This window comes from Cyclopterus lumpus, chromosome 16 (assembly GCF_009769545.1).
Source record: "Cyclopterus lumpus isolate fCycLum1 chromosome 16, fCycLum1.pri, whole genome shotgun sequence".
In the NCBI taxonomy this organism is placed as follows: Eukaryota; Metazoa; Chordata; class Actinopteri; order Perciformes; family Cyclopteridae; genus Cyclopterus; species Cyclopterus lumpus.
The window spans coordinates 12,555,816-12,581,532 of NC_046981.1; the positions used below are offsets into that span (position 1 = coordinate 12,555,816).

General features: G+C 42.2%; 3 protein-coding genes across 7 annotated transcripts in view; 2 read left to right on the forward strand and 1 right to left on the reverse strand.

Moving 5' to 3' along the window:
• Window positions 1–2,914: 2,914 nt before the first annotated feature.
• p3h3 (prolyl 3-hydroxylase 3) lies at window positions 2,915–10,807 on the reverse strand. The gene is made up of 16 exons (XM_034553799.1): window positions 10,498–10,807; window positions 7,747–7,931; window positions 7,499–7,657; window positions 6,641–6,833; window positions 6,407–6,538; window positions 6,148–6,290; window positions 5,879–5,968; window positions 5,747–5,799; window positions 5,583–5,662; window positions 5,369–5,496; window positions 5,185–5,280; window positions 4,835–4,985; window positions 4,543–4,660; window positions 4,302–4,377; window positions 4,086–4,226; window positions 2,915–3,459 (listed from the first exon to the last, which is right to left on the reverse strand). Exons 1-16 carry the CDS (start codon window positions 10,790–10,792, stop codon window positions 3,289–3,291), a joined length of 2,211 nt encoding a protein of 736 aa, XP_034409690.1. The 5' UTR covers window positions 10,793–10,807; the 3' UTR covers window positions 2,915–3,288.
• Window positions 10,808–11,335: 528 nt separating this feature from the next.
• Window positions 11,336–22,382, forward strand: usp5 (ubiquitin specific peptidase 5 (isopeptidase T)). 4 transcript variants are annotated; one of them, XM_034553753.1, is made up of 20 exons: window positions 11,336–11,617; window positions 12,184–12,318; window positions 12,474–12,540; window positions 12,642–12,769; window positions 13,083–13,228; window positions 13,556–13,740; window positions 14,499–14,593; window positions 15,346–15,539; window positions 15,765–15,836; window positions 16,573–16,660; window positions 16,813–16,938; window positions 17,017–17,170; window positions 17,761–17,923; window positions 18,013–18,101; window positions 18,822–19,007; window positions 19,308–19,451; window positions 19,541–19,683; window positions 20,287–20,440; window positions 20,569–20,653; window positions 21,482–22,382. In XM_034553753.1, exons 1-20 carry the CDS (start codon window positions 11,510–11,512, stop codon window positions 21,573–21,575), a joined length of 2,556 nt encoding a protein of 851 aa, XP_034409644.1. In that variant the 5' UTR covers window positions 11,336–11,509; the 3' UTR covers window positions 21,576–22,382. The 4 variants fall into 4 exon arrangements, with proteins under 4 accessions (XP_034409644.1, XP_034409647.1, XP_034409645.1 ...); XM_034553756.1 differs by having other exon boundaries at window positions 11,352–11,617; window positions 12,184–12,312; window positions 18,822–18,950; window positions 21,482–22,381; XM_034553754.1 differs by having other exon boundaries at window positions 11,355–11,617; window positions 12,184–12,312; window positions 21,482–22,381.
• An 86-nt stretch (window positions 22,383–22,468) lies between these two features.
• The window catches only part of cd4-2.2 (CD4-2 molecule, tandem duplicate 2), a 4,375-nt gene continuing 1,126 nt past the window's right edge, over window positions 22,469–25,717 (forward strand). The window contains exons 1-7 of one of the 2 annotated variants that reach the window (XM_034553853.1): window positions 22,469–22,796; window positions 22,997–23,080; window positions 23,701–23,736; window positions 24,022–24,183; window positions 24,271–24,411; window positions 25,262–25,486; window positions 25,592–25,663. In XM_034553853.1, the coding sequence (XP_034409744.1) occupies window positions 23,715–23,736; window positions 24,022–24,183; window positions 24,271–24,411; window positions 25,262–25,486; window positions 25,592–25,663 (622 nt within the window). In that variant the 5' untranslated portion in view covers window positions 22,469–22,796; window positions 22,997–23,080; window positions 23,701–23,714. The remainder of the gene's footprint in view (window positions 22,797–22,996; window positions 23,081–23,700; window positions 23,737–24,021; window positions 24,184–24,270; window positions 24,412–25,261; window positions 25,487–25,591; window positions 25,664–25,717) is intronic. The other variant, XM_034553852.1, reaches the window with a different exon arrangement.

Genomic DNA, 25,717 nt, shown 5'->3' on the forward strand with positions numbered 1-25,717 from the left:
AACCTGAGGTGAAGCTAATTTTAGAAAGTGTATGTGCAGAGATCAGACAGGGCACAGCGGTGATAGAGAGACCAACAGGATCCACGAGAGGTCTTTCTGGTTCCTTCCTACTCTGCATCTAACAGCATCACCATGGACGTACTTACAGTGTACAGGATATGTGCTACTCAAGCTAGCTATTGCACTACGGTGTCTGTCCTCCTTGATCTGAGTGTCAAAATACATTTTTTTCTTTTTTTCTTTGTTATTTTTGACTTAATGACACACCCCTGGGCCCCCTCCTTGGCCCAATAACCCCCCTGGTTCGCTCAAGTTCTGCTCTGGTGGGACATAAGTACAAAACAAACACCTAAACTTGAAGGTTCCTCTTTTAATTTTCGCCCTTGCCCGTCAGAGAGTGTGCAACCCACAGCTGTTACACATTATACAACAGTAAATCACCTGTGTTAATTATGAAACAGGACAGCTTTGCTCACTGCCATGAGATACTACTTTCCGGCAAGAGGGTGCTTTGTTAGTACGGTGACCACGTTTCACCCAAAAGGCCCCACACAAGGCCTTGATCAGCTGCTGAAGTGGTGTCGAGTAAGATTGATGCATTTCACTTGTTTTTCATTGAAATTATGATTTCAGGGACCTCCTCCATTTCTCCCTGAAGTTTTCTCATTGATCCTCTACGTTGACTTATTACGTAAATTAATGCACATTGTGTCTTAAATAAATAGCAGCAGTTTGCTGTGAACAAACATGGGGAAACAAATTCAAACAATGAATAATGTTGATGAACTTGCACATGCAGCAATAAAAAAAATTGTTTTTTGAAATTATGAGTTTTATTTTCCATATTGCTGATATTTGTAGTTCTTTGGCACGCTGGAGTTATTTATGCCTCCTTCTTTTTCGATAATGGATGTTGTGTAGAAAAACAAGGAAAACACATTTGAATGAAATGAAACAGGGTCCAAATTGCCGTACCTGATCGTGAACTTTGACCTCCATGAAGGAAGGGAGCAAAAAAAAAAGTCAAGTTTCCTACTAGGATCACGTTATTACTTCCTATGCAAACCCTTCAGGAAAAAGATTTGGATAAATAAAAAAGCATCACTGCGACTCTTACACAGTATGGACTTCTTCTGTCGGCTTGTGTTGCGTGCGTTGCCTACTTCCTGTATCTATTTTATGTTTCAGTGTCAATAAATTCAGCTCTGTAGTTTAAAAGTATCCAGCTTCGCTCACTGAAGCACGGTGACGACATAAACAGACGTTTTGGCGGATGCGACCCCAGATTTGGAGGAATTGAGTTGCAGGCTGAGAGAAAACCAAAAGTAAGGGAGAGATTTGGGGTTACTATTTATAGAGCAGTGTTGTCTAGGTCTTGCCTTATCCTTACTATAAAACGTTTTAAAAGATTCAAAACCAGAAACGTTTTTTTGCCAAGTTTGTTTGTACATACAATCAATTTGACTTGGTGATTGGTGCTTGACAATAAACACAGTATAATAGTATGAGATATGATTAAAGATAAACATTAGAATATGAAAAATAAACCAACAATGTAAGAGTATGTTCAAATACGTCTGTTATTTTAAGTTCAAAGAAGACTTTGAAGACTATTTGTAGCTCGCTTTATAACTCACATTGCTTTGTGTCATTTAAAATCATATGAAGTTTGTACAAACACTACCTCATTGTTAGGAGAGCAGATTTTTAAAAAGTCTATAAAGCCCAGCACGGGTCGCTAAACCATTAACCATTAACCAATGAATGGGGTGTGAGTGAGTGGAGAGGGGAGGGGTGACGGGATTAAAGGCCATATCGGTCAGTCACAAACAACTATTGTGGCATTAATGTAGAACCATGAATTTTAATCCTCCCAATAATTCTTATGTTATGTTTGTACCTAAAAGTAGTACAAGGCATCACACAAAATCTTTCGTAGACACCCAAATAGTAGGATAGTTAATGCGTGGAAGTGCAGCATGAGGGGCGAATGCCAACTATTTACAACACTTCACTCAGTTGTGACAACAGGATGCTGTGATTTCCGTTTTATAATTAGAAATAATGTATTATTATAATTCAGCTTTACATCATTTATGCTAATCATATAAAACATGGAAATGTGACATCATACAGCTATAAATGGTATGCTCTGTAATTAGAACAGTAGACGGCCAGGGTCCTTAGAGTGAGGATATCTAGGATGCATTATATTGACATATATAACACCTACTTAAGAGAAGATTAATGCACACTTTTAGGGTGCTGCATGTTTCAGCGTGTGAGGAAGGAAAAAGGTTAAAAACCAAGGCTCCATTAAACGGCCTGCTGACCCAATTCTGCAGCGGCAGTGGATTATAACACAGGAGAGAGTGAGAGCGTTAATATGGGCCATAAACAGTTGTTGACTCGGTATCTAATGCACTTGATGGAAACAGAGGAGGCTGAAAAGGAGGCACTGGTTGTAATGGCAAGGATAAGATGGAAGTGGGTGGTCAAATGTCACTCAGCTGGACGTGCATGATTAAATGATCTCTCGCTGGATTACTATTCCATATTCTAAATGGGAGATTTTTTAAGCTTCATAAACAAATGCACTCATTTATGAGAGATTAACGTTAATCTCTCTATTTCTATCCTTTTCCCCCCTGTGCACCTCTCCCTCTCTCTCTCTACGTTCCCTTTTCTCCCTCTTACCACTTAGAACTGTAGTGTCTGATGTTCTGCACTAATCTAACTTCGTTCACAGTTTCTTACTGCTGTGAGGTCTGATATCATCATTTATGACATGCGTCATACTCTTAACAGGTTGGAACAGACCGAGAAAAGTCATCAGCTTCCAGTTTTATTTTTAATCAGCAGGCAGCCACAGTGGGAGTGAGGTAATCTCTTAATCAATTAACTTTGTCTCCAATGCTCTTTCAGTCCCTCACTTGTGTGCATATGGTATATAGTACTCGTGCGACATTGGTTAAGAGTCTATTTTATTTCTTCTTTTATTCTTTTCATTTTTAAAAGGGAGTGATATCGGTCAGTGAGCTGCTAAAACAAAAGTACAGAAGTGTTTCCCTCACTCATCTTCATCATATACAGTATAAATACAGTATATACAAACAAGCAAGCAGCTTTACATAAACAGGCAGCAAGATGAAGAGAGTGACCGTGTGGCTAACAAACGGAAGAATCATGTGTTCACGGTTGGTGTAATGGTCCTGCTATGGGAGGGTGGATGCAGATTAACATGCATTCCAGTTTGTGGCTTTCAGTCTGTCAGATTCGTTCTGGCTCTCACAGTTCGTCTTTGCCTCCCGTCACCCTGCCTCTCCCTCTGCTCCTCTCTGTCGGCGCTTGGCTCCGAGCGTTCCTGGCAGGGGTGGCGCCGCCCTCCGGCTCCTCCTCGTCCTTTTTTACCACGCTCTGTCCATCTGCAGCCCACATGGCCTCGGCCTCCTCTCGCTCCTGAGGGAGGCAAACAAAAGCAGAGCAATGACTGTGTGTGGCGCCAACTGGTGAAATGTATTCCCTTTGAGAGTCATTTTCATTCAGATCCTCATTCTGATTGCTGAACAGCAGCTACAGGAGCCACCGGCAACAACTACACAATGGTAAATATTACAATTTAAGGTAATACCAATGAAGTAATAAAGCAAATACTTTACCCACCATAACCTACTGATGACCCTAGACCATGTGAGGGTTTGGCAAGTATGTGTTTTATTGATTATGAATTCAACTTGCCATTTTCAAGAAGAAGAACATGTTATTTTCTTCCTTTATAAAACGTACTAACTTGAGTTTGACAGTCTGCATGATGCAAACGTTAGGCAGCATTGAACTGGGTAAGCTACTGTAACTATTTCAAGATTTGTACAAAGACGCAATGAATCTGAAGGACACTGGTGGGGGTGTGATCAAAGGCGGGGCATTGTGAATGCTAAATCATGAAAACAACCAACAGATTTGCATTGCACTCCAGCTGCTCTTGTTATCCAACACCGGCGTCACGACATTGACAAACACGTGACGGCAGGCGACAGGTCCGACCCGAGGAGGAGGTCACTGCCGTGTGCCGTCATTTTGCTCACCATGTCCCTGTATATCTTCTCTTTTGTGAACCAGAGGGCCAGCGCGCACCGTCGGCCACTGGTCACTGCAGTGACACCATGTGGATTTACTGGACCGGAGGAGAAGCCCACCAGTCGACCGCAGCTGGGTTTTACGCGAGCCTGGAGACACGGAGGAAGGGGTTAAGGAAAGTGAGCTCAGATGGAACCTGGGATTAAGTTTGAAAAGTGACTTACTGTTATTGTCTTGGCATTCCTGTTAGTGAAGAACAACTCTCCTCCATTAAAGTTGTCATTCAGGTAGAGAACGGCACTGTGGAAGAAGCAGGTCATTCAGCCATAATAATAACCATTATGTGTCTCAGTTAAGTTGTGGATACAATTTAATTCACAACACTGTTGAAACATAGAATATAAACACATTTTTTTAGACTTGATCATTAAGTGTTTAATGTCCATTTTGTTTATTTTTGTGTACCTGAGGTCTCGATGTATGAACGCTGGTGGTTCCCTCCAGCACTGATTGGTCTCTGGCTCAAGGAGACAGTTGTCAACATGGATAGGATGAGACAGATCCAGCCTGCCCTTCTGATCACCTAAGGGCACAGGAAATCAAACAAATATGTTTTTCTAACCGAACGAAAACATCCAAATTCACAGTATTGAAGTCCTCGTGGTTGTTCTAGTTCCACATGTTCGGCACGATTACATTTCCTTCAGCAAGTAATAATGATCTCTCTCAAGAGAGATGTGGGTAATGTTGGCGTTACCTGCAACAGCACTGCGGCAGACCAGGTGTGTGAAAGAGGTGAAGAGTCCTGAGGGGCTCCTGAAGTAGGAGTGCAGCAGCACTCTCACTCTCTCGCCCAGCTCATGTAACAGCCGGGCATCTGACTGGTTCACCATACCATCCTGTGCCAACTGGGAAAGAAGATTGTGTCAAGAAAAATACCGGATTCATAAATGATGTTAAAGCACGAGATCAGCGCTGCTCCCCAAGATAATGTGATGACTGCATCTTTAATTAATTCACATTTAGTTCATTCATTCGTATACAGGTTATTCACGCTTGCTCAAAAACACGTCATATTTCTGTTTCCGTTGTCCTCTGTTCACCCACTTTTACAGCCCTGAGGACAGTCAGGCCCTCAAATGTCTCATGAGGCGTGTGCGGAGACCGTCGTCCCCGGTAACCGTCCCCAGCAGATGCTGCAGCCTGTGAGAGACAAGATGGAAGGACAGGTGAGAGAGAGTACTCCTATTTCTATTTCAAGAGGCCAGACTCTTTAACGATCTGCACTCACTGTTGCTAAATGCAATATTCTGTCACACTCTTTCTCAGTCATGACTCCGTCGAGTACGACGCGATTGGTCCCGTTCATAACTTGGTCATCCATGGTGATGGTCACACCCACCTGGAGGACTGGACCACCTGGAGCGAGGACAAATGAGAAAGGATGAGATAGGAAAGTGGTCACATCTTAACTGCTACAGACTGAAACAAACTGATTGTCTCACCTGAATAAAAGCCACTGTCATCCACTTCCTCCTTGTGCTCTCCTTCCTTTATTTTATCATTTATTCTCTCTTGTTCAGCTCTGAGAGTGAAACAAGACTAAGTTAAAATCACAATAACTTTTACAAGAGCTCTTGACACAGAATGGATTTTTCTTCATTCTCACCTCCAACTATATCTCAGTGATTCAGGTACAACATCTTCTGGAGTCCAAAGATCCTAAAGGGAAAGACAATTCATTCAATTTGTGGTTGTAATTTTGAGGATCAGAATAGCCTAGGTTTGCCTCAGTACTTACTGGGTCTGTGAAACTAAAGTCAAGGTTCTCCATCCCAAAATACAGAAGTGTCTTCTCCTCTAGAGCACGGCTAATGTATTTAACAATCTCCTGTGTGACAAACACACACACACACACACACACACACACACACACACACACACACACACACACACGTAGTCCAACACAAGTAAGGAAATTAAATATATATTTAAAGTCTGCATCTCTGAAATGACTACAGTTATTACTGCCATAGTTGTGGTTAGAATGTAATGGACATTAGGTTTTACCTGAGCAGGCTGTGTGCCCTGTGACTCTGTGTCTCCCCCTAGTGTCTCGTAGTAGAGCTGCAGATTGTCTAAGGAGTCCCTGTCAGAGGGGTAAAACAAGAGAAGGGAGCGAAGCGTCTGCACTGCTCCACTTATATCACCAGCTGTGAGGAAGCAGGAAGGCAAAAAATAAGTAGCAGTGGCACCTAATTCAGAGGAAGATACGCAGACACTGTATCATAACTTTGAGTTATCTTCAGTTTGACCTCTAAACCCTGACCTTTAAACTGTGCAATATGTAGATGCTCCAGCTGTGTTGTCAAGAAGTCCTCCTGAGAAGAAATCCTCCCGGGTCTTGTGGCTACCTGAGTCACACAGGACTGCCGGCACGAGAGCAGAGAGAGGGAAAGAGCTAGACGCGAAGGAAACGTAGGGTCAGCGGCTCCTTTTCATTCTCTTTCTGTGGAAAAGCTTCGATCTGGGGGCCGTTGTTATGTTTTATTTATTGTCATACCTGCAGCCTTCTCGAACACGCCATCATGGCTGTCCACTCCCCTGTCCTCTGGCAGCCTTTGGGAGGCCACCTCACACTGCACCCTGCACTCGTCTGTCTGCCGCAGTGTTTTGTTCACAGAAGCTTTCCATTTCTCTGCTGCCTGCAGCCAGTCAGAGGAGGCCTCATACTGAACTGCAGAATCATACAGGACCTAAGTTTGATGACACGTAAAGAGAGGGACAAGAAGATGAGGTTTTCAAGAAGAAGATGCTGCTTTCATTACATTACAATAAAAGTAAAAACGTTGACTTGTTCTGGTCATAACATCTTGGACAGATTTTGAGGCATGCCATTAGATGGACAATTTAAGCCTATTTCAGACAAGCCTTATCATGTTATAACAAGTGTGTCTGATAGACAAAGTAAGTTTCTTCATCAGAGTTCTTCAATAAGTAAAAGCAGGCTTGGATTACATGGTTGGATAATAGAAAGTGAGAGTGAGAGTGACAGCGAGGAATTCAGGCCATGGCTGTCTTTCTAAACTCACATCTTCAACTCTTTTTTTTTTCTTCCTGTGTAGCCAGATGAAATAATGTACTTTGGTATATAAAATCCCAAGCCCGTAGAAAGGGATGAACTGAAATGTAAAATTGTAATATTGATCCTTTTCCTTGTGAACTAATATGGCTCATCCCTTTACTATTATATATCATAAACTATTCTCTTGCTTTCCTTTAGCTTTATTTTGCATACGAACAGACAAACCAAGGCAGTTTATGGATATTACACGGCATGATTTCTGGGTAAAGTTAACCTAATACCTGCTGCCTCTCCATGCCCCTCCCCTTTACGAAGACATGGTCCCTCAAACCTCACCCAGTGTTTCTCGTTCTCAAGCTCTCTGTCCTGGAAGGCCTCCTCGGTCACTCCATCCATGCGTCTGTATTTCTCAATGTTGTTCCTCATCTCTAAGTGACTGGGGTTGGCCACAAAGTAGGTATGAGCTGCTGATGCCGCCTTCTGCAACTTATCCAACTAATGTGCAGGAAGAGGAGAGTAAATGGGGTTGGAGAGTCACAATAGACATTGAGCTGTATGTCTCTAGATGCCGCTTTGAGGCTTACCTTGTAGTATGTGACCTGCAGGAAGTTGTATGGGTTGCGCGAGCTGAATTCATACTCTATATCGGTAGAAACAGGGAGCTGTCCTGCAGGTGTGACAGAGCGTCCAATACAGAACCTCAAACATTCAGCCTTCTGCTGAACCCAATCCAAGGTCCAGAGGTCCCACAGACTCCCCCCTTCAGAATCTAACAATACAGAAAACATGAATCATTTGTGGGAGTGAAATATACTGTACCGTTGAACATGCTCCATCTTTAAAACCAAAGATAATCATGTCTACTTAATAAATATAGTTTAAGCATCGTCAACAGTATACATTTGCACACAGCCCAAGTTGTCGACTACATTTTAAACAGTACTTTTCTTTTCACTTAACTTGCGAGCTAGCTGACTCATCCATTCCACACTGTAGGAATTTGACAAATGGATTTATTTGGCAACTTAATGTCTCGACTCCTTTTTGATTTTGCAATTCAGAAACTGAGAATCAGGGAAGCTGCCAGTGATTTTATAGTTGTCTAGTTTTTATGATATGGCAAAAGGTTCATTTCTATCTGCGTAGCCTACAGTCTGAGCAGATGACGTTAAGCCCTATATTTCCCTTTTATTACCGGACGGGGGACATTGTCGAGTGGTGGAAAGAGCACTTTCAGGAACTCCTAAACCCGGCCAATGTGTCCCCTGGAGAGGGGGCAGCGCCTGAAGACTTGGGGGTGGTTGCACCCATATCCCTGGCGGAGGTAGTCAAAAAGCTCCTTGGTGGCAAGGCGCCGGGGTGGATGAGATCCGCCCTGAGATGCTGAAGGCGCTGGACATTGTTGGGCTGTCTTGGCTGACACGCCTCTTTAATGTCGCATGGGGGTCGGGAACAGTGCCCATGGACTCGCAGACCGGGGTGGTGGTTCCCATCTTCAAAAAGGGGGACCGGAGAGTGTGCTCGAACTATCGTGGTATCACACTACTCAGCCTCTTGGGGAAAGCTTATGCCAGGGTGCTGGAAAGGAGGCTTCGACCGAAACTCAGATTCTAGACGAGCAGTGCGGATTCCGTCCCGGTCGTGGAACAGTGGACCAGCTCTTTACCCTCGCAAGACTACTGGAGGGGTCCTGGGAGTTTGCCCAACCAGTCTACATGTGCTTTGTACACTTGGAGAAGGCTTTTCGACCGGTTCCCTCAGGGGCTTTTGTGGGGGATACTGCAGGAGTATGGGGTGCCGGACCAGTAACGGGCCATCCAGTCTCTGTACGCCTGCGGTAAGAGCTGTGTTCGTATTCTCAGTAATAAGTCAGACACGTTCCCGGTGGGTATTGGCCTCAGCCAGGGCTACCCTTTGTCACCGGTCCTGTTCGTGATTTTCATAGACAGGATATCTAGGCGCAGCCAGTGGGTGGAGAAGGGCAGGTTTGGAGGTCTCGGGATTGCCTCTCTGCTGTTTGCAGATGATGTGGTCCTGTTGGCCTCCTCGGACCATGACCTCCAGCATTCACTGGGGCGGTTTTCAGCCGAGTGTGAAGCGGCAGGGATGAGAGTTAGCACCTCCAAATCTGAGGCCATGGTGCTCTGCCCCAAGCGAAGGAGTTCAAGTATCTCGGGGTCTTGTTCATGAGTGAGGGTAAGGTGGAGCGGGAGATCGACAGGCGGATCGGTGCGGCCGCAGCAGTAAAACAGGCACTGCACCGGACCGTCTTGGTGAAGAGGGAGCTGAGCCGGAAGGCGAAGCACTCAATTTACCGGGCGTTCTACGTTCCGACCCTCACCTATGGTCACGAACTCTGGGTCGTGACCGAAAGAACAAGGTTGCGGATACAAGCGGCCAAAATGAGTTTCCTCCATAGGGTGGCTGGGCTTAGCCTTAGAGATAGGGTAAGGAGACATCGGACATCAGGAGGGAACTTGGAGTTGAGGCGCTACGCCTTCGTGTCGAAAGGAGTCCACTGAGGTGGTTCGGGGCATCAACAATGTTACTGGGTGAGAGGGAAGCCTGGGTCGGCCTGCTGGGCCTGCTGCCACCGCGGCCCGACCTCAGATAAGCGGCTGACAATGGATGGATGGATTAGTTTGGGTAACTTCATGGTAAAAAGTAAAAGAAAATAGCTAAATGTGTGAGAAATGTTGTAATGTGTTTATTTTTATGAAGTCATCAATAATGTAATACATGTATGCATTGTATAGGCCAGTGGTTACCAAGGGCTCAACTAAAAAATCTGATGGGTCACAAAATGATTATAAAGAAAAAGAGTATAACTGTTATAACAAATTATATTTACTGTGTTTTCTTTTTGTCCTTTTCTTGGAAAATATTTTATTACTTTCAGCACTGTCTTTGGGCCTCAACACTTCTTCAAAACAATCTGAGAATAACAATCTGAGAATGAAAAAAATAAAACTGGTCGAACTGATGTATTGAAGTGTTGTAGCTGCACACTCCGGCCATAATATAAAGAGTCACAAGTAAACATGGCTTCCTTTAAAGGGGAAAAGGTTCGGAACCACCGGCACAGACTACAGCGAAGTAGTCGGAAATATTACATTTCATTACCATGTTACTGATTGTGTGGTACAATTCAAATGTGGGTTCAATTGATGTGTTGTCCATGTAGATAAAGCAATTACTCATAAATAACTACTGAACAGGCCCATAATAACAAATTGGCCCACCAGTGACCCCATACATAAACTATGTATGTCTCTACACACACACACACACACACACACACACACACACACACACACACACACTTTATAACTTACCCAGTTCCTTGAATGCATCTCTCCCTGCTGCCACACACTCATCGTGGCACCGCCTGCGCACTCTCAACAGTGACTGCTTGGTTATGATCGCTTTCTCCAGCAGCTCTGCAGCCTTCACCCACTCCTCGCCGAAGTACGAGCGCACTCCGGTGTAATATAAGAAGTCGTACGGCTGCAGCAGTGACAACCCATTTGAGCCGCCTCTCCCCGGAGTTGCTGTAGTACAATTAAGTAGTGCTATGATGGCAAAATGAAACGCCACGTATACAGCGGAATGGTCCGAGTGCAGCGCCATGGTGAGAGAAACAGCCCGTGGAGGAGAGAGTTGGGAGAAGAGGAGGGACTATGGAAATATTTGGGGAAAGAAGGAGAGTGCCATCCAGAAAGTTTCCCCTCGTTTTAAGAGAATACGGATTGTCGTTTGACATGATGCATTCACCACTGCTCCACGTTAACACCTCCTCTAGTTTAAGGTTCAAATGAAGCTAAAAGTGATTAATTGACGTGCGTTGAGCTCGTCCGACGACGTGTTTAACGGATTATTATCCAGCCAGCCGAGCTGCAGTTCATCCACGTCGCCGCGAGAGGGAGCCGTTGATTGTGTTCAAACGCTTTTACCGTAATTATCAGTAAAAGAGGACCAACTGAAATGAATCATCATCTGGTTAACGTGTAAATCACTAGTGTATTTATTAATATATGATATATGTGCAGACATGATTTTAAGTAGTGACTTGGCTTTAGTAGAAACGATCTAAATATAAATATACAGTATTATAACATCTCATCGGCCGCGTCTATATGCCATGTTACGGTAACGAGCCGCAGCCCCACTTCGCTCGGCCTTCTCTCAACACAAGGCGGCGTCTCAGGATTCATTCAGCCGCACACAGACGACACCAGACGTGCGAGACAACAGATACTCTTCCGAGCTGGGGTTATCAAAGAGGCTGGGGGGTCCAAAAAGAGAGAAGCAAGTGTCCCACTGAAAGGCGGAATTAGCTATCTGGTCATGGCGGAGGTTGGTGAGGTTTTGATGTCGGTATTGTCCACAATCCGGGTCCCGAAGCCCGGGGACCGGGTCCACAAAGACGAATGCGCCTTGTCATTTTCCTCGCCGGTGAGCCATCTTCCCTTCACAGATATAAACGTCAGCCAACTAAACAGTGTTGTTTCATGTCTAATTAACCTCCACTCGTTCGTGTCTTTGTCTAACGGGGCGTTTTGTCTGCTGTCTTTTACTTCGGACACAACACTTGACAACACGATATGTTCCCGTTTCAAATAACTAGCAAGCTAGCGTCAAGCTAAGCTAATAGCGCCCTGTAATGTGACCGTAGCTGCTGCAGATCGTTCGCTAGCTAGCTGTGTCAGTGTAACTGGGTATGCTGTCAAACTAGCTAACGAGCTGACTCAGTCGAGTTATAGTCACACGTGTGGCAGCACTGTTTTTGCTTCTCTATATGTTATCATAGTTTCTAAATCTTTTGTTATAAGTATCTCTTCAATAATAAAACCTGTGTTGAGCTGAATTGCAAGCGTTAGCAGGATGCTACAATATTGTACCTGATGATGTGACATCTAAAACGTCCGCATTGCCTTCAACTTTAACTTCCCAATGTCGTGTCACATTAGAGAGATGAGCACAGGTTGTAACATTCACTATCGCCTGTTTCTTCTTTGCAGGAAAGTGAAGGAGGACTGTATCTGTGCATGAACAGTTTCCTTGGCTTTGGGAGTCAGTATGTGGACAGGTACCATGCCCGGACTGGCCAGAGGGCTTACTTACACATAACCCGGACTCGCAAGGCGAAGGTGCCGGTGAACACTTTAATCTACTTTTATAACTTTTTTTTTCCCTCAGCACATACTCGTGTCATGATAGTGTCATTATGTTTGACACTATCTTCACTCTCTCTTAACATGTTGACTAAACTAATCTCTACACTCACTGATAAACTATGTTATTCCCACAGAAAGAAGATGACAATAACTCTGGATCTGGACACCCGCCAAAGAAAAAGCCCACCAGATTGGCTATAGGTGAGTCCATGAGAGAGTATTTACACAAACATGGATAACACAGGCTTTCTCTTTTGTGACTTGCCTGTATCTACCGTCCCTCTTGCTTCTGTTCTATCCAGGGATTGAAGGAGGGTTTGATGTGGAGCAGGAGCAGTATGAGGAGGATGTAAAGGTGGTCATTTTACCTGATAGACAAGAAGTGACATCAGAGGACCTTGCTACCATGCCTGATGTTGTGAGAGAGCGGGTGAGATCTCGTGTCTCTTCTAACAAGAGAAATGTGATCATTCTGTTAAGGTTCTGTCTGCACCATCACAATGGCAATATACGTACTACTCTACAATATGAGAATTGACAATATCACATTGTCTTACTACAGACAACCGTTTAAAATGCCTTCAAACTATATATTGTATATATACCTTTTAATAATATAATATTACGGACGCATTTGGATTATCAATTGTGTTACCTTCAGTAATCAAGTAGTTGAGAAGTTTTATCACGAGTTGTTAGTCAGGTCTAATTTGTTCCTGTTGATTAATTTGCCGTTTCTCAAGGTGTCCCTATCAATGGCGGGTATCATGGCAGCCGACTCAGTGTCTCATGCCTTACAAGTTCAACAGTGGGATGGAGAGGTGAGACAGGAGTCAAGGCATGCTATTGAGCTTAAACAGCTTGACAACGGAGTCAAGATCCCTCCCAGGTGAGACACAATGTCATAACTGTCCATTGAATAAACCTACCATGAAGTCCCTCCTAGATTAGTGACTATAAAAAAAGCTTCCCTTATATTACATGTCTAACTGCAAATGCGAAAATGTACGCAATAATGCTTTTGCATTTAGGATCCATTATTGTATTGGTCCATTGATGCTGTTGTGTCTCCAATAATGTAATTTAGAATAGAGATGGCTGTTCAGTTCTATTAGTCAAAGCTTACAAGATATTCAAGGGCAGTGCAAGAGTCAAATATTTATTTCAGAGCACTTTTATTGGAGAGTTTGTGTTACTTGTTTTTTCTACATCCTAGTGGCTGGCGGTGTGAGGTGTGTGACCTCCAGGAGAATATTTGGATGAACCTGACAGACGGCAAAGTGCTGTGTGGTCGCAGGTATTTTGATGGCACCGGGGGCAACAACCACGCCCTTCTACACTTCCAGGAGACAGGATACCCAATAGCTGTCAAACTTGGTACCATCACTCCTGATGGAGGGGGTAAGCAGATGGCAGGATGTTTTTTCTGTTGTAAAAATGTTGAAGTCCAACTGAAATGAAAACGTTTTTTTTCCATTGTAGGTAGAACATGTTTCTGTACATTCAATCAAACTGTTAACAGCAGCCCGCTACACAACACAAGAGCTACACATTTCGAACAACACATTTTGAACAACACATTTTAGCTTTCTGCTAAAGTCTCCCGGAGCACAAGTTGTTAAACAAGTCACCCATCAAACACTAGCCAAGGGACAATTCACTGCTAACATCAGTTTTCAGGCTAAATAGCAAATAATCTGCTCAGCTCCGGGACATTTAATGGCATCTCCACTTCCTGCAAATGTTACTTTGATGCTGGTGTGGGCCTTTCTCGTCAATGCTTTTGTGAACAACACACTGTGTGTTCATATCTTGAAAGACACGATGCAAGTTTGTTTACTTGCTCTCGTGTTCCCCGGATGGCCATTCAGCCTGCTGTCAATCACACGCAGGCACCAACATGTCCCTCCTTTTTATTTTTTTCGTACTATTTTTATAATAAAACTCTTAACAATACATTTTAAAGCATTTTTTAAGACTCCAAAAAAGATAACAAAATGGGATTTGTGTTGGACTAAGAATATCGCTGGCATAATATGGGCGATAGGGCTTTCTATTATTCAAACCTGTTTGACTTTATGGAGCATGTGCATTTGTCTAAAGCTTTCGACTTCATTGCCTTTTAATTGCCACCTCTGTTTTGTATGACATATGTCTAGATGTGTATTCCTATGATGAGGATGACATGGTACTGGATTCCAAGTTACCAGAGCACCTATCTCACTTTGGCATCAACATGATGACCATGGAAAAGGTAAGCTCTGTGTTTATGTTGTGTTTAGTGGAAGCAGACTTTATTCTTTTCTTTTTCTTCACATTGATGATTGCAAATATGAAATCTGCCCATTTTCCCAACTGGTTTGCTCTGTTCAACATCAAAATAAGTTATCGTTGAACCCTTTACTTTACGATTCAAGTGGTACAAATGGAGTCAACGGTATTGGATTTGTTTTGTTGGCAGACATCCAGACGGTTATGGCAGGCTCTACCTCCTAGATTGGGTACATGGTATTCATAAGGGGTCTAAATTCAGCTGCAGTGTTAGAGTGCTACGTTATTCTAATGCCACAAAAACAAATGCCACTGATAAACCCTGGTATTACATAATTAGCCAAATTTGATACTTATGTATACAGAAAATCATATCATTAAACTATTATAATAGTATTATTATCTATATTAGGGACTGATGTCTGTACCTCTCACTCTGCACTGTAATGCTGTTTCTTGTCTTGTTAATGTATTGCTGCATACACATAATGATGTTGCACCGGCGGGGGGTGTAAGTGTTGTGCTACATTGGAGCAGGAGACAAAGTGCAGCACTTTGTGCAGTGATGATGTGTTTTGTACTTTCTTCCTTGTCTGCTTGCTATCATTGCTCCTTCCTATGGGCACATTTTGCTTTACATTCTCAGAACTTGCGTTGAAGGCTGCCGCATAGACTTCCATTTGCTTGTAGCCTGCGTCCTTCATTCTCTTATCACTTTGACCTCTCTGCTCTCAGACTGAACGGACAATGACAGAGCTGGAGATTGCTGTGAACCAGCGTGTGGGGGAGTGGGAGGTGATTCAGGAGTCGGGGACCACCCTGAGGCCCCTGTTTGGCAACGGTTTGACTGGCATGAAGAATCTGGGCAACAGTTGCTACCTCAACTCTGTCATGCAAGTGCTCTTCACCGTTCCAGATTTCCAGAACAAGTCAGTACCCTCTTCTACTCATAGCCCCCATCCTCCTGTTTTTCCAAGTGTGTATGTTTACCATGTCACTTCCTGTGATGTGACATGGTAAACATACAAACGTGGCTTTTACAGCTGTAGAGTTGAAATAATTATTTAGAAATTACACTTTTCAAAGTATTTATCATTAACAGTACGAATGAATGTAAAGAATATTTTTCATATCCTTTTCTTCATGTCATCCAGATATGTGTCCAACATTGACAAAATTATTGATGAAGCCCCAAGTGACCCCACCCAAGACTTTAAAACCCAAGTGTAAGTGTCCTCTTCTAGTGTGGTTATTCTCTCTGACAAACTCTTGTATTGCCCTTAGATGCCCCAAAGCACCCTATCAGTTGTATGACAGGAATGCAAAGGACAGTGTTTGAAGATATTACAAATGTCAAAATACACATAAACATACTCATTGTCTGCTGTCAACCTCAAAGCTGATTACAGATTATTTTCAAGGCAGCTTAGAATTTAAATGTTCATTTTTTTAAAAATGTGGGTTATCCTCCTGAATAGAAATGTTCAATTGATATCCGCTGGGTTTAGACAGACCTATATTGCCACTTGATCTCTTGTCATCTTAGCTCTATGCCATTGCAAGAAATATAATAATGTGTAATCTACACTGATTGAATGACTCAATGTCGGAACAAAAGTGAAACGTGTGCGTCCTATCCTCATCTTTCTAAACTGCACAGCCATCAGATATGAGATGACAATCACATTATATTTTATATATAATCTTGTGTTTTCCCTTTTTAAATTGAAATCTGCCAATGTCATGTTAATGTGACCTAATTAAAACAATGTCTACTTTTGTGGCTTTACAAAAACTTTCTTATATACCCACCAGAGATGAGTCTTCTCCCTGATTAGACATTCCCCCATTTTTTAAGAAGTTGAAAATACATCTAGGACTTTTATCCAAATCCCACACCTGTGTGAGCCTCTGTTATATTGTTGGATGTGAAGTGATGTCAGCTTTGTTTGTTTATCACAGAGCCAAGCTCGGCTACGGTCTGTTGTCAGGAGATTATTCCAAACCAGCGCCAGACCCTGGAGATGAAAATGTTGCATCTGAACCTAGGGTAGGAAAAAAGAACCAGTCACAGTGGATTTACAAGTCTTAGTTTTAACAGTTATCCATGTCACATGTGGGAATTACACTCAGAAATAAGTGAAAATGTGGTCTACTTAATCTTAGCTCTCACTGTTCTGACTGTTCCTGCTTTGGTTGCAGGGAGACCAAATCGGTATAGCACCACGAATGTTCAAAGCACTGGTTGGGCGGGGCCACCCAGAGTTCTCTACGAATCGACAACAGGATGCTCAGGAGTTTTTATTGCACTTCATAAACATGGTGGAGGTAAAGTAACACTCACACTCTGCATATCTTTATGGTCCCCAGCATTTCTCTTAAATTATTCTTTCTTTTCACCCGCAGAGGAACTGTCGCTCTGGGTCCAACCCATCTGAAGCCTTCAGGTTCCTGGTGGAGGAGAGGATTGTTTGTCAGCAATCACATAAAGCCAAGTACACGCAGCGGGTGGATTACATCGTCCAGCTGCCTGTGCCGATGGACCAGGCTACCAACACAGGTGAAGGGCTGACGCGATACAATATCCAACTCGATCTCTAATTATTATTATTTATTTATTTATTGGTTTTTTTTGCCTTTTTATTGGATAGTCAGGACAGATAGACAGGGAAAGGGGGAGAGAGAGGAGGGATGACATGCAGCAATGGGCTGCGTATCGGATTCAAAGCTGTGCCGCTGCTTTAACGACTCAGCCCTGGAACATGGAGCTCAACTCGGGCGTGATTCTGAATGGATTCACAACTTCCAATAATTGATTTCTTACGTGAAAGAAACTAGATGTTGCAGCCAAATATGAAAATGAATATTGGATTATGAAATAAATGGAGCAGCACTACCACGACTGTTAAATGCACCACATGATGGAGTTGTGCAACATCACTTTCATTAATTGAAAAGGAAATGTAAGGTATGCTAAACGAGAAGTAATGATGTCAGAGAACTCAGCCAAGAAACGGCAAGAATTACGTAACCTCACAGAAACAAACCACGTACCTATCAGCTCGAGGTCAGACATGGATGTCACCTCTTAAAAGATGTGAGTAATAATGGTAGTAGTGTTTCTCATAAATGAATGTATTTCTTGAACAGAAGAGCTGCAAGAGGCAGAGCGCCGGCGTGAGGAGGGGGACTCATCTGCCCCTATAGTGCGTGCACAAATCCCCTTCACAGCTTGCATGGCGGCCCTCAGTGAACCAGAGATCCTCACCGACTTCTGGAGCTCAGCTGTGCAGTCCAAGACTACTGCTACCAAGTATGAAGAGAGACAGCCGCACATACTTAAAGTGATGAAACAAATCTCAAGATGTATTTATTAATACCCACTTTTGTCTCATTTGTCAGAACAACCCGCTTTGCCTCTTTCCCTGACCACCTGGTCATCCAGATTAAGAAGTTCACCTTTGGCCTTGACTGGGTGCCCAAGAAACTGGGTGAGCAAAGATATTATTAAATAATTGTGTTGAAGACAAATGTTTTTCTTTCTCTACACAAAAGTGTGTATTCCTAATCCTAACATAGTTGATCTGTTTATTGAGAGACATTACCCCTTAGTATAGACTGAGTATTGCATTAATACTTTTAATACATAATACATATCTAGAAATTCATGTTGTAAAAATGTCATTTATACAGTTTATACTGTAGTCAGTTTTTAAAACAATGTGTCTTTTATTCAGAGATATAGAAACTGGATTATAACTGGCCAAAATAACAAACCATCCATACCTAAGAAGAAATAAAGCCACAATAACTAAATTACACAAAAAGAAAAGTTAAAATCCTATCTACACAAGATATCAGGAGGGGAAAAATAAAGGAACAAAAAGTGCAGCTCTCTCCTATGGAGCTTTCTGGTAAAGTGTTGTTGTCGTAAAAAAAACAGTAACTAACTGAAATTTGACAACAGTATAATTAGGTTGTTGTCATTAACCTGGCAGCAACATTACAAACTAACTCTCAAGTGGAAGTGCAGCTGCTCAGCTGTTCTTTACCTGCAATTGATACCAGCCAATAGCACAAGGGCAGAGGAGGACTCGTATTGGCACGTTTTAGCTGCTGGTATTCACTGATTTCGTTTCTAAAATGAAGGTGTGTAAAACAAACATTTGGACCAAAGTGGATGCTGGGTAATTGATGGGTTTACTCTGCAGATGTGAGCATTGACGTTCCAGACACTCTGGACCTGAGTGCCCTCCATGCAACTGGCCAACAGCCAGGGGAGGAGCTTCTACCAGAGGTGGCCCCGCCCTCACTCATGACCCCAGATGTGGAGGTTAAAGGTATCCTGGGTTTCCATGGCAACGAGGAGGACGACTCTCTCTACTCCCCACTGCTGTGTTAGTCTGTCTGTAGTTTCTGCTCTTTGCCTCCTAACTCCTAATTGTCCACCCTTGTTTCATCCTTTTCCTTTTTTCTGTTTTCTTCTGTCCTTCTGTTGCCTTATTATTTAGTTTTACTTTTGTATTATGTGACGTGATTTGAGTTACATTTCAAGTCAAAGTGACACGTGTCATCCGCTGGCCTCTGATTACAGGATATTAACATGATTCTTTTTTTAATGGAAATTTCATGACATGGATAAAGTAACAATGTGAAATGCGTAAAGTAATTCAACCTTTTCCTCTCAACACATTCAGCTCCAGTCCTTGATGACTCCACTGTGTCCCAGTTATGTGAAATGGGATTCCCACTGGAGGCCTGCAGGAAAGCGGTGTACTACACTGGGAACACTGGAATCGATGCTGCCATGAATTGGATCATGAGCCATATGGATGACCCAGGTGTGCAGAGCTATGGGATTTGACCAGAAAGCAAGTCATCAATCAGTCTGGTCGCTCCTCTCACTCTGCTCTTTCTGATTTGGCTGCAGACTTTGCGGCCCCCCTGGTGTTGCCAGGCTGCAGCTCCGGTGCCGGGACCACACCCATTGAGAGCCTCTCAGAGGAGCACCTGGCAACCATTGTCTCCATGGGCTTCAGCCGAGACCAGGCAACCAAAGCACTTCGAGCTACGGTTAGAGTCACTCTCCTTTCAGTTTGAGTTGCTGATTTGACTTATTTCATCTGCCACAGTGTGAATACAGGCACAGCTGCCCCCTTTTTCAATCAGACAGTAATGTTTCTAAGTTGCATCATTTGTGGAGACTTACCAGTTGTTGGCATTAATACCTCAAGAAAAATTAGCAGGATTTGAAGTTGCACTGAGCTGTCTCAGAAGCACTGGTCAGAGATATGTCTTTGATTTGATTTACTACGTGCGGTTTGACAACATAATTTACAGTAGCCCCTACAGTTCTTCCTACATATCCAACGGAAACTACTAGAAATTATTTTTCAAAAGAGCACTGGACACTTGAGCAGCATAGCTCTGGTTTTGCTCTTATATCCTGACTATTACAGTATTATTAGTTATGTTATTGTGACAATATAAAACATTTAACTCCATTTACAGAAGTGAACTTTAATCATGCATCGAATGTATTTTGCTATGTTTCTATAATCTGATTGCCAATCCATGAAGAAACTTGTAAAATGTTGTACTGTAAAGGCAAAACAGACTTGAAGAGCCCATTTGTTGACGTTCTCTAATGTCTCGTTTAACTGTTGTTTGTTTCAGAGTAATGTCCTGGACCGGGCCGTAGACTGGATCTTCTCCCACCTGGATGACCTGGAGTCCATGGATGTGTCTGAAGGCGGTCGCTCAGGCGCAGAGAGCGAGGGTGGCAGAGATCCTCCTCCACCTGGGCCTCGTGTCAAAGACGGACCAGGAAGTGAGTCTCGAGGATGAGAGATGTGTTGAGAACGACATTGCATCATAATTTGACTTCATATTTTATAATGTATATCTTTTTATATATGGTCTAATTATAATTTAACATGATTTCTCTCTTTTATCCAGAGTATGAGCTGTTTGCGTTCATCAGTCACATGGGGACGAGCACAATGTGCGGCCACTACGTCTGTCACATCAAGAAGGATCATCAGTGAGTGCTTTTCTTTTGTAAATAGGTTTATGGCATTCTGAACATCCCATATTCTCAAAGAAACAAAAAACTAATCTGTTACAGTCTCACAAATGATGCTGTCTGTTCTCTAAAAATTTAATTTATAAATTCGGTCTTTAAATAACATATTTGAATGCAGTGGTTCTCGAACCTTTTCAATAATGTGACAACCTCCAAACAATTTTTTTGTTTTGGTTGAAAAAAAAAAGAAGTTTGCTGCAGTCAACGGTTGTATTGAAAATGGGAATATTGAACATAAATGTGGTTAACCTAAACTTATATTTTTTATTGAACTCATTATAGTATCATTATTTTGTGAATTATATATGAATTATAATTTTTAAATGAACATTAAATAGAACTCTCTGCAGTACTCCAAAGTACCCCTAGTGGTGCTAGAACCCCAATTTTAGAAACACTGGTGTAATGTAATGAAGTAGCTAATTCTACAGTGCCTCAACAGGGGGCGCCATACTCCAGGTCTGGTCTGACCCACAAGGAAAAGCATTAGCCTTAAACCTTAAACGTTTACATTCACTTCAGGAGTAAACGCCAGATTGATTTTATATTTTGAAAACGTAAATTATTTTTGAACAAATAAATGACCCAAGATTCCTAAAAAAATGACCTTTTATATGTTTTTAATATTATGTTGTTGGCAATTTGGGAAAAGCAATTGTCACTTTACCCAAGTGGTGGATATTTTATTCTCAAATAAGATTTAAAAAGCCCCTTTGTACCCATAATCCAATCAGTAACCTGTCTGTGATCAAGTAGCTCTTCGTGAACGTTCTCTCTGTTTCACAGGTGGGTCATCTTCAACGATCAGAAGGTCTGCGCTTCAGAGAAACCTCCCAAAGACCTGGGATACCTCTACTTCTACCGGAGAGTGGCTGAATGAGACGCGGATCGTTGGATCCGAGGGTGAAGAAGAAATGTGGACGCTAACACAAACACACAAGACAGCATTTATAGTCACACCCCACCAAGCTCTTAAAAAAATGCCCTGGCATGCTTCACAACTGACTTAAGTGTAAATAAATCTCTCAGATTGCATATATACACAGTTGAATACATTGGTGCGGATGTACAGACGAGGTGTTTGGGAAGGAGGTTTTTCCTTTTTATCCATTGATTACAATCCATGGGCCTGTTCAGAGAAGCATATTCAGTTACTTACCTGGACAACTATGTTGAGTAAAGTTGGTTAAAACGCGTGCTCCAAGTTTGACTCCAGATAATTCACAAAGTTTCATGGAACAGGCCCCCGAACATGAGAGGGTTGCTGAATCCAGTCACTCCCTGCTTAACTATCACCTCAATCCATGTCCTGACTGTTGATTCCACTGCCATCAGTAGTCACTGCCCCACCCCATCAACATATGTTGCTTCCGGCCCTCTCTTTTATTGGATGTTTGCAGTTTGGTGTCACCATTTTACTCATTTCTCCTCTCCCCGTTTCAGTGAGGAAGTAAACGTGTTGTTTTCGAAAACTGTTAAACATCCACGATGAGAGGAAATATCAGTTAATCAAACAAGTGAATAACGGCTCAAATGTGTGTTACAAAAAGGAAATAAAAATAAAAACAGTTATTTCTTTAAAGTTTGGTGAGGGTGATATCTGGCTGATTTTTGTTTTATTGTTTTATTTTGCAAACAAATTATTTGTTACTTCTGCTGTAACAAATAAAGAATTGTCTTTCTGTCATTCTGCCTTTTTTTTTTTTCTTTTTTAACTAGTCGTCATGGAGTTACTTTGAGCTTGTTTCCCTTCTGTATTTGGTTTTTCCATGTGATTTTGGCATCATGATAACTGAATTGTCTGAGATTGAAATAGTTAATGCCTCTGTCATTTAGGTTATTTGTACACCATTGTTTTCTCAGCTTCGGGTAAAAACTACTATGTACAGAATCCCTGGCCTAGTTTCCGAGGCAGCGGCGGCACGAAGAGCTGAACCCACAAAGCGCCGGCTGGCTCGGCCTGCAGCTCCACTGCACCTTTCTTCTGAGAAGTCTTCCGCCTTCTACAGGTTTTGCATCCTTGCGCTTTTGTTTTCGATGAAGTGAAGCAGAGAGAGGATGAGGAAAGATTTTGGCTTTCAGTAACTGCTTCAAAATTAAGGTAAGATCACAGACTAGATGATGAAATCAAGTTTTATATTGTTAAAGGCAAGTATTGGATTTAATGTGACCATTCTGAAACTTCCTTTTCTAACGTAATGTAATTCAAACTTAACGCAACGGATTAACGACATTAGTAAAAATCGGTATATAGGTTGCTTTTGTGTCTCCTCTTATATCTCTAATCAAAACTTTGTTTAGAAACGAGGGTCGGAGCCAAGATTAAATGTGGAGAAGAAAAATGCGCAAAAGCCTCAAATCTATTAAGGTCGATCCAATTTTAAGGTGAACGATTCTTTTCTAAAATTGAGACTATTGTTTGGCCAGTGAGTCAAAATATATTGATAATATGTCAAAGAAGAGTTTTTAGTTGTATAATTATCAAAATTATATATGAATTATCTGGGCAGAAAAAAATCATTATCCAAGCTTGCAGAAATTAATTATTAAACCTTTTAAAATTCATGAAACGGCAAAGAAAAAAAAGAACTTTGATGATAATAATGTTTGATTTGTTTGCCTTAATAGTAATAAAGCTGCACATTTATTTTATAACACTTCTTATTTCTGATGTACCATCAGACCAGATTTGGTCTCCAGCGAAGCATCTTGACGCATTATTGAGTGTTAATTAAATGCCAAAGAGCCAAAACGCACGTCGGAACTTTCCTTTTTTTTTTGTTTTTTAATGCAAGTCTACAAAGATTGATATTTTCATACAAGAGGTAGAGAGAGGAAGGAAGTAGAGCGCTCGCTCGGTGGTTAGGGATGACATGCTTTTTGGTGAAGTGCTCGTCTCAAACAGGAGCTGTGTGTGGTGTCATGAACCACTGCATTCAATTGTTTTTTCCTTAAATACTTTCGTCTTCACTGTAATGTACATTTGTCTTACTTTTTCCACTTAGATCCAACTTTTAAAATGAAGACAATCGTGTGGTTTGGTGAGTTAAAATACTTCAACTAGAAAATCATTCTAATTAATTCTTCAAAATAAAAAATGTAACGAGTAGCCAGTAACATATATCTCTGTTTATGAGACTAAGAGAAATACTCCCAGATTAAACCTGATAAATTGCCCTTTAACTTCATACTCACTCTAGTATCTCCAATGCAAATTAATAACATATATTGCAATAACATTTGGTCCTTGTCTGAATACGCAGAGTTTGTGGTACTCTCCTGTGAATCTATTCATGTGCTTCATGAATGTGATCCTCTCTCTTCAGTGCTTGCTGCACTTCCTGCTGCAGCCAAAGTGATCCTCACTCATCCAGGGCACAGGGCCACCTTGGAGTGTGGGGTTAGCTCCTTCACTGACATCCTGGAGTGGCAACATGGAGCAGACCTGCTGCGTAGTATTTCTGGGAAGTCCGGCATCTCTCGCAAAGGTACAGACAGACTTGAGACAACTTGTTTGAAAAGAGTTTTAAGAGCGTCACAGTTGTTAATTACACGACATGCGTGTTCTGCTATAGGTACAGGTGATGTTGCCTTAAGGTCAAAGGTGAGATCGCAAACAAAGCTAGAGATCTCTCCAGTGAAGGAAGGAGATGCCGGAAAGTTTGTTTGTAATGCAGATGGGAGTCGTCAAGAACACACACTCCTTGTGGTCTCAGGTGAGCGGTAGACATAAAAAATGTCTCATTGTTACAATGAGGGGAAAAAGTAAGTGCATGATATATATGTCTTTTTATTGATACTCATTGTATTGTGGAATAAGTGAGTGAACAAAGAGAAGTACAATTTAATAAGGGTTCTGACTTTTTTAACGACTGTTTACTTATTAGAATTACTTCAGCACATTTACTGGACGAATAAAGTAACCTTTGACGAATTGATTTGAAAAGAAATGTAGGCATTTAATTCAAAAGATTATGTACACACATATAATATATGTCCCTTTTCATATGTATAAATATATATATATATATCTTTTTTTGTTTTTTGTTTAATGCCTTAAAGGGGTAATTTACAATTGCATCTTTATAAACATTGGGGGATTTAAAAGAGACGGCCCAAAGTCCCAAAACACTGCCTACATTACTCATAGTACTAGAGAATGTCTTTCACTAGACCCTACCTGTCTGGTAAACTTCTACATCTTAAAGACAACCCTCAGTTTGTAACATAGACCTATAGGGTTATTTATTCAAACCTTAGAAAGCTCCCTATTATACAATAATTTTCACAAACTGACTAGTGTATAATTGATGGAGAGCCCCTTTAATTTCATGATTGAACATCCCTCAAATGCAGATGTTGTAGTCTGCAAAGATGTGACCATTTGTGCAGAGAAAGTGATACGTCTTCACGGATCCAGTTAATAAACTAAACTAAACATGATGTCATAAGGGTGGGTCACGTTCCCGATGAGCTGGATGAAGTCCTCCATCCAGCATGGCCTCCCCTCTCTCTTTGTGGTTCTCACCGTATCCTCGCCCCCCGTCTGTTGTCCCTCTCTGTCAGTCTGGGCCAGCCCCTCCGCTGACCTCCAGCTGGGGAGTGAGGTCACGCTCCACTGTCAGGTGAAAGGTCTGGACCGAGACTCTACAGTGAGGTGGACGAGACCAGATGGAAGTCCACACTCGGGGTCGCTCGAGTCTGTAACCCTCTCTGATGCGGGGACCTGGCAGTGTACGTTCTCCCAAGAAGGGGGGATGTACAATCAGAACCTAGCCATCAGGGTTCAAGGTAGGACACTGGCTTTTACCAAAGTCTTTGCATATGGTTTTAACCATGCAGGACAAAAGCTACCAATGTGGCCGCGAGCTAGATGTGCTGTGCTTTTACTTCCAGGACCTGCTCCTGAAACGGCACCATCCCCTTCTCCAAGCCCAAAAGACGTCTCCGTGCCAACCTGCCTCGACTGTGAGTACCACCTGTGTTTTCGTTTGGGTAAACCCTCGATGAGCTCATACTAAC

Bases quoted from the DNA above. Each gene is read 5' to 3' on its own strand.
- p3h3 (XM_034553799.1), bottom strand. From the start codon at position 10,792: ATGGCGCTGCACTCGGACCATTCCGCTGTATACGTGGCGTTTCATTTT. The intron at 5,969-6,147 runs GTAAAACCTAAT...TTTGTCACACAG, and splicing joins AGGGCACACAGCCTGCTCAG to GAGATTGTTAAATACATTAG. The intron at 5,800-5,878 runs GTAAGTACTGAG...CTTTCCCTTTAG, and splicing joins ACTTTAGTTTCACAGACCCA to GATCTTTGGACTCCAGAAGA.
- usp5 (XM_034553753.1), top strand. From the start codon at position 11,510: ATGGCGGAGGTTGGTGAGGTTTTGATGTCGGTATTGTCCACAATCCGG. The intron at 15,540-15,764 runs GTCAGTACCCTC...CATGTCATCCAG, and splicing joins GTTCCAGATTTCCAGAACAA to ATATGTGTCCAACATTGACA. The intron at 19,452-19,540 runs GTGTGCAGAGCT...ATTTGGCTGCAG, and splicing joins GAGCCATATGGATGACCCAG to ACTTTGCGGCCCCCCTGGTG.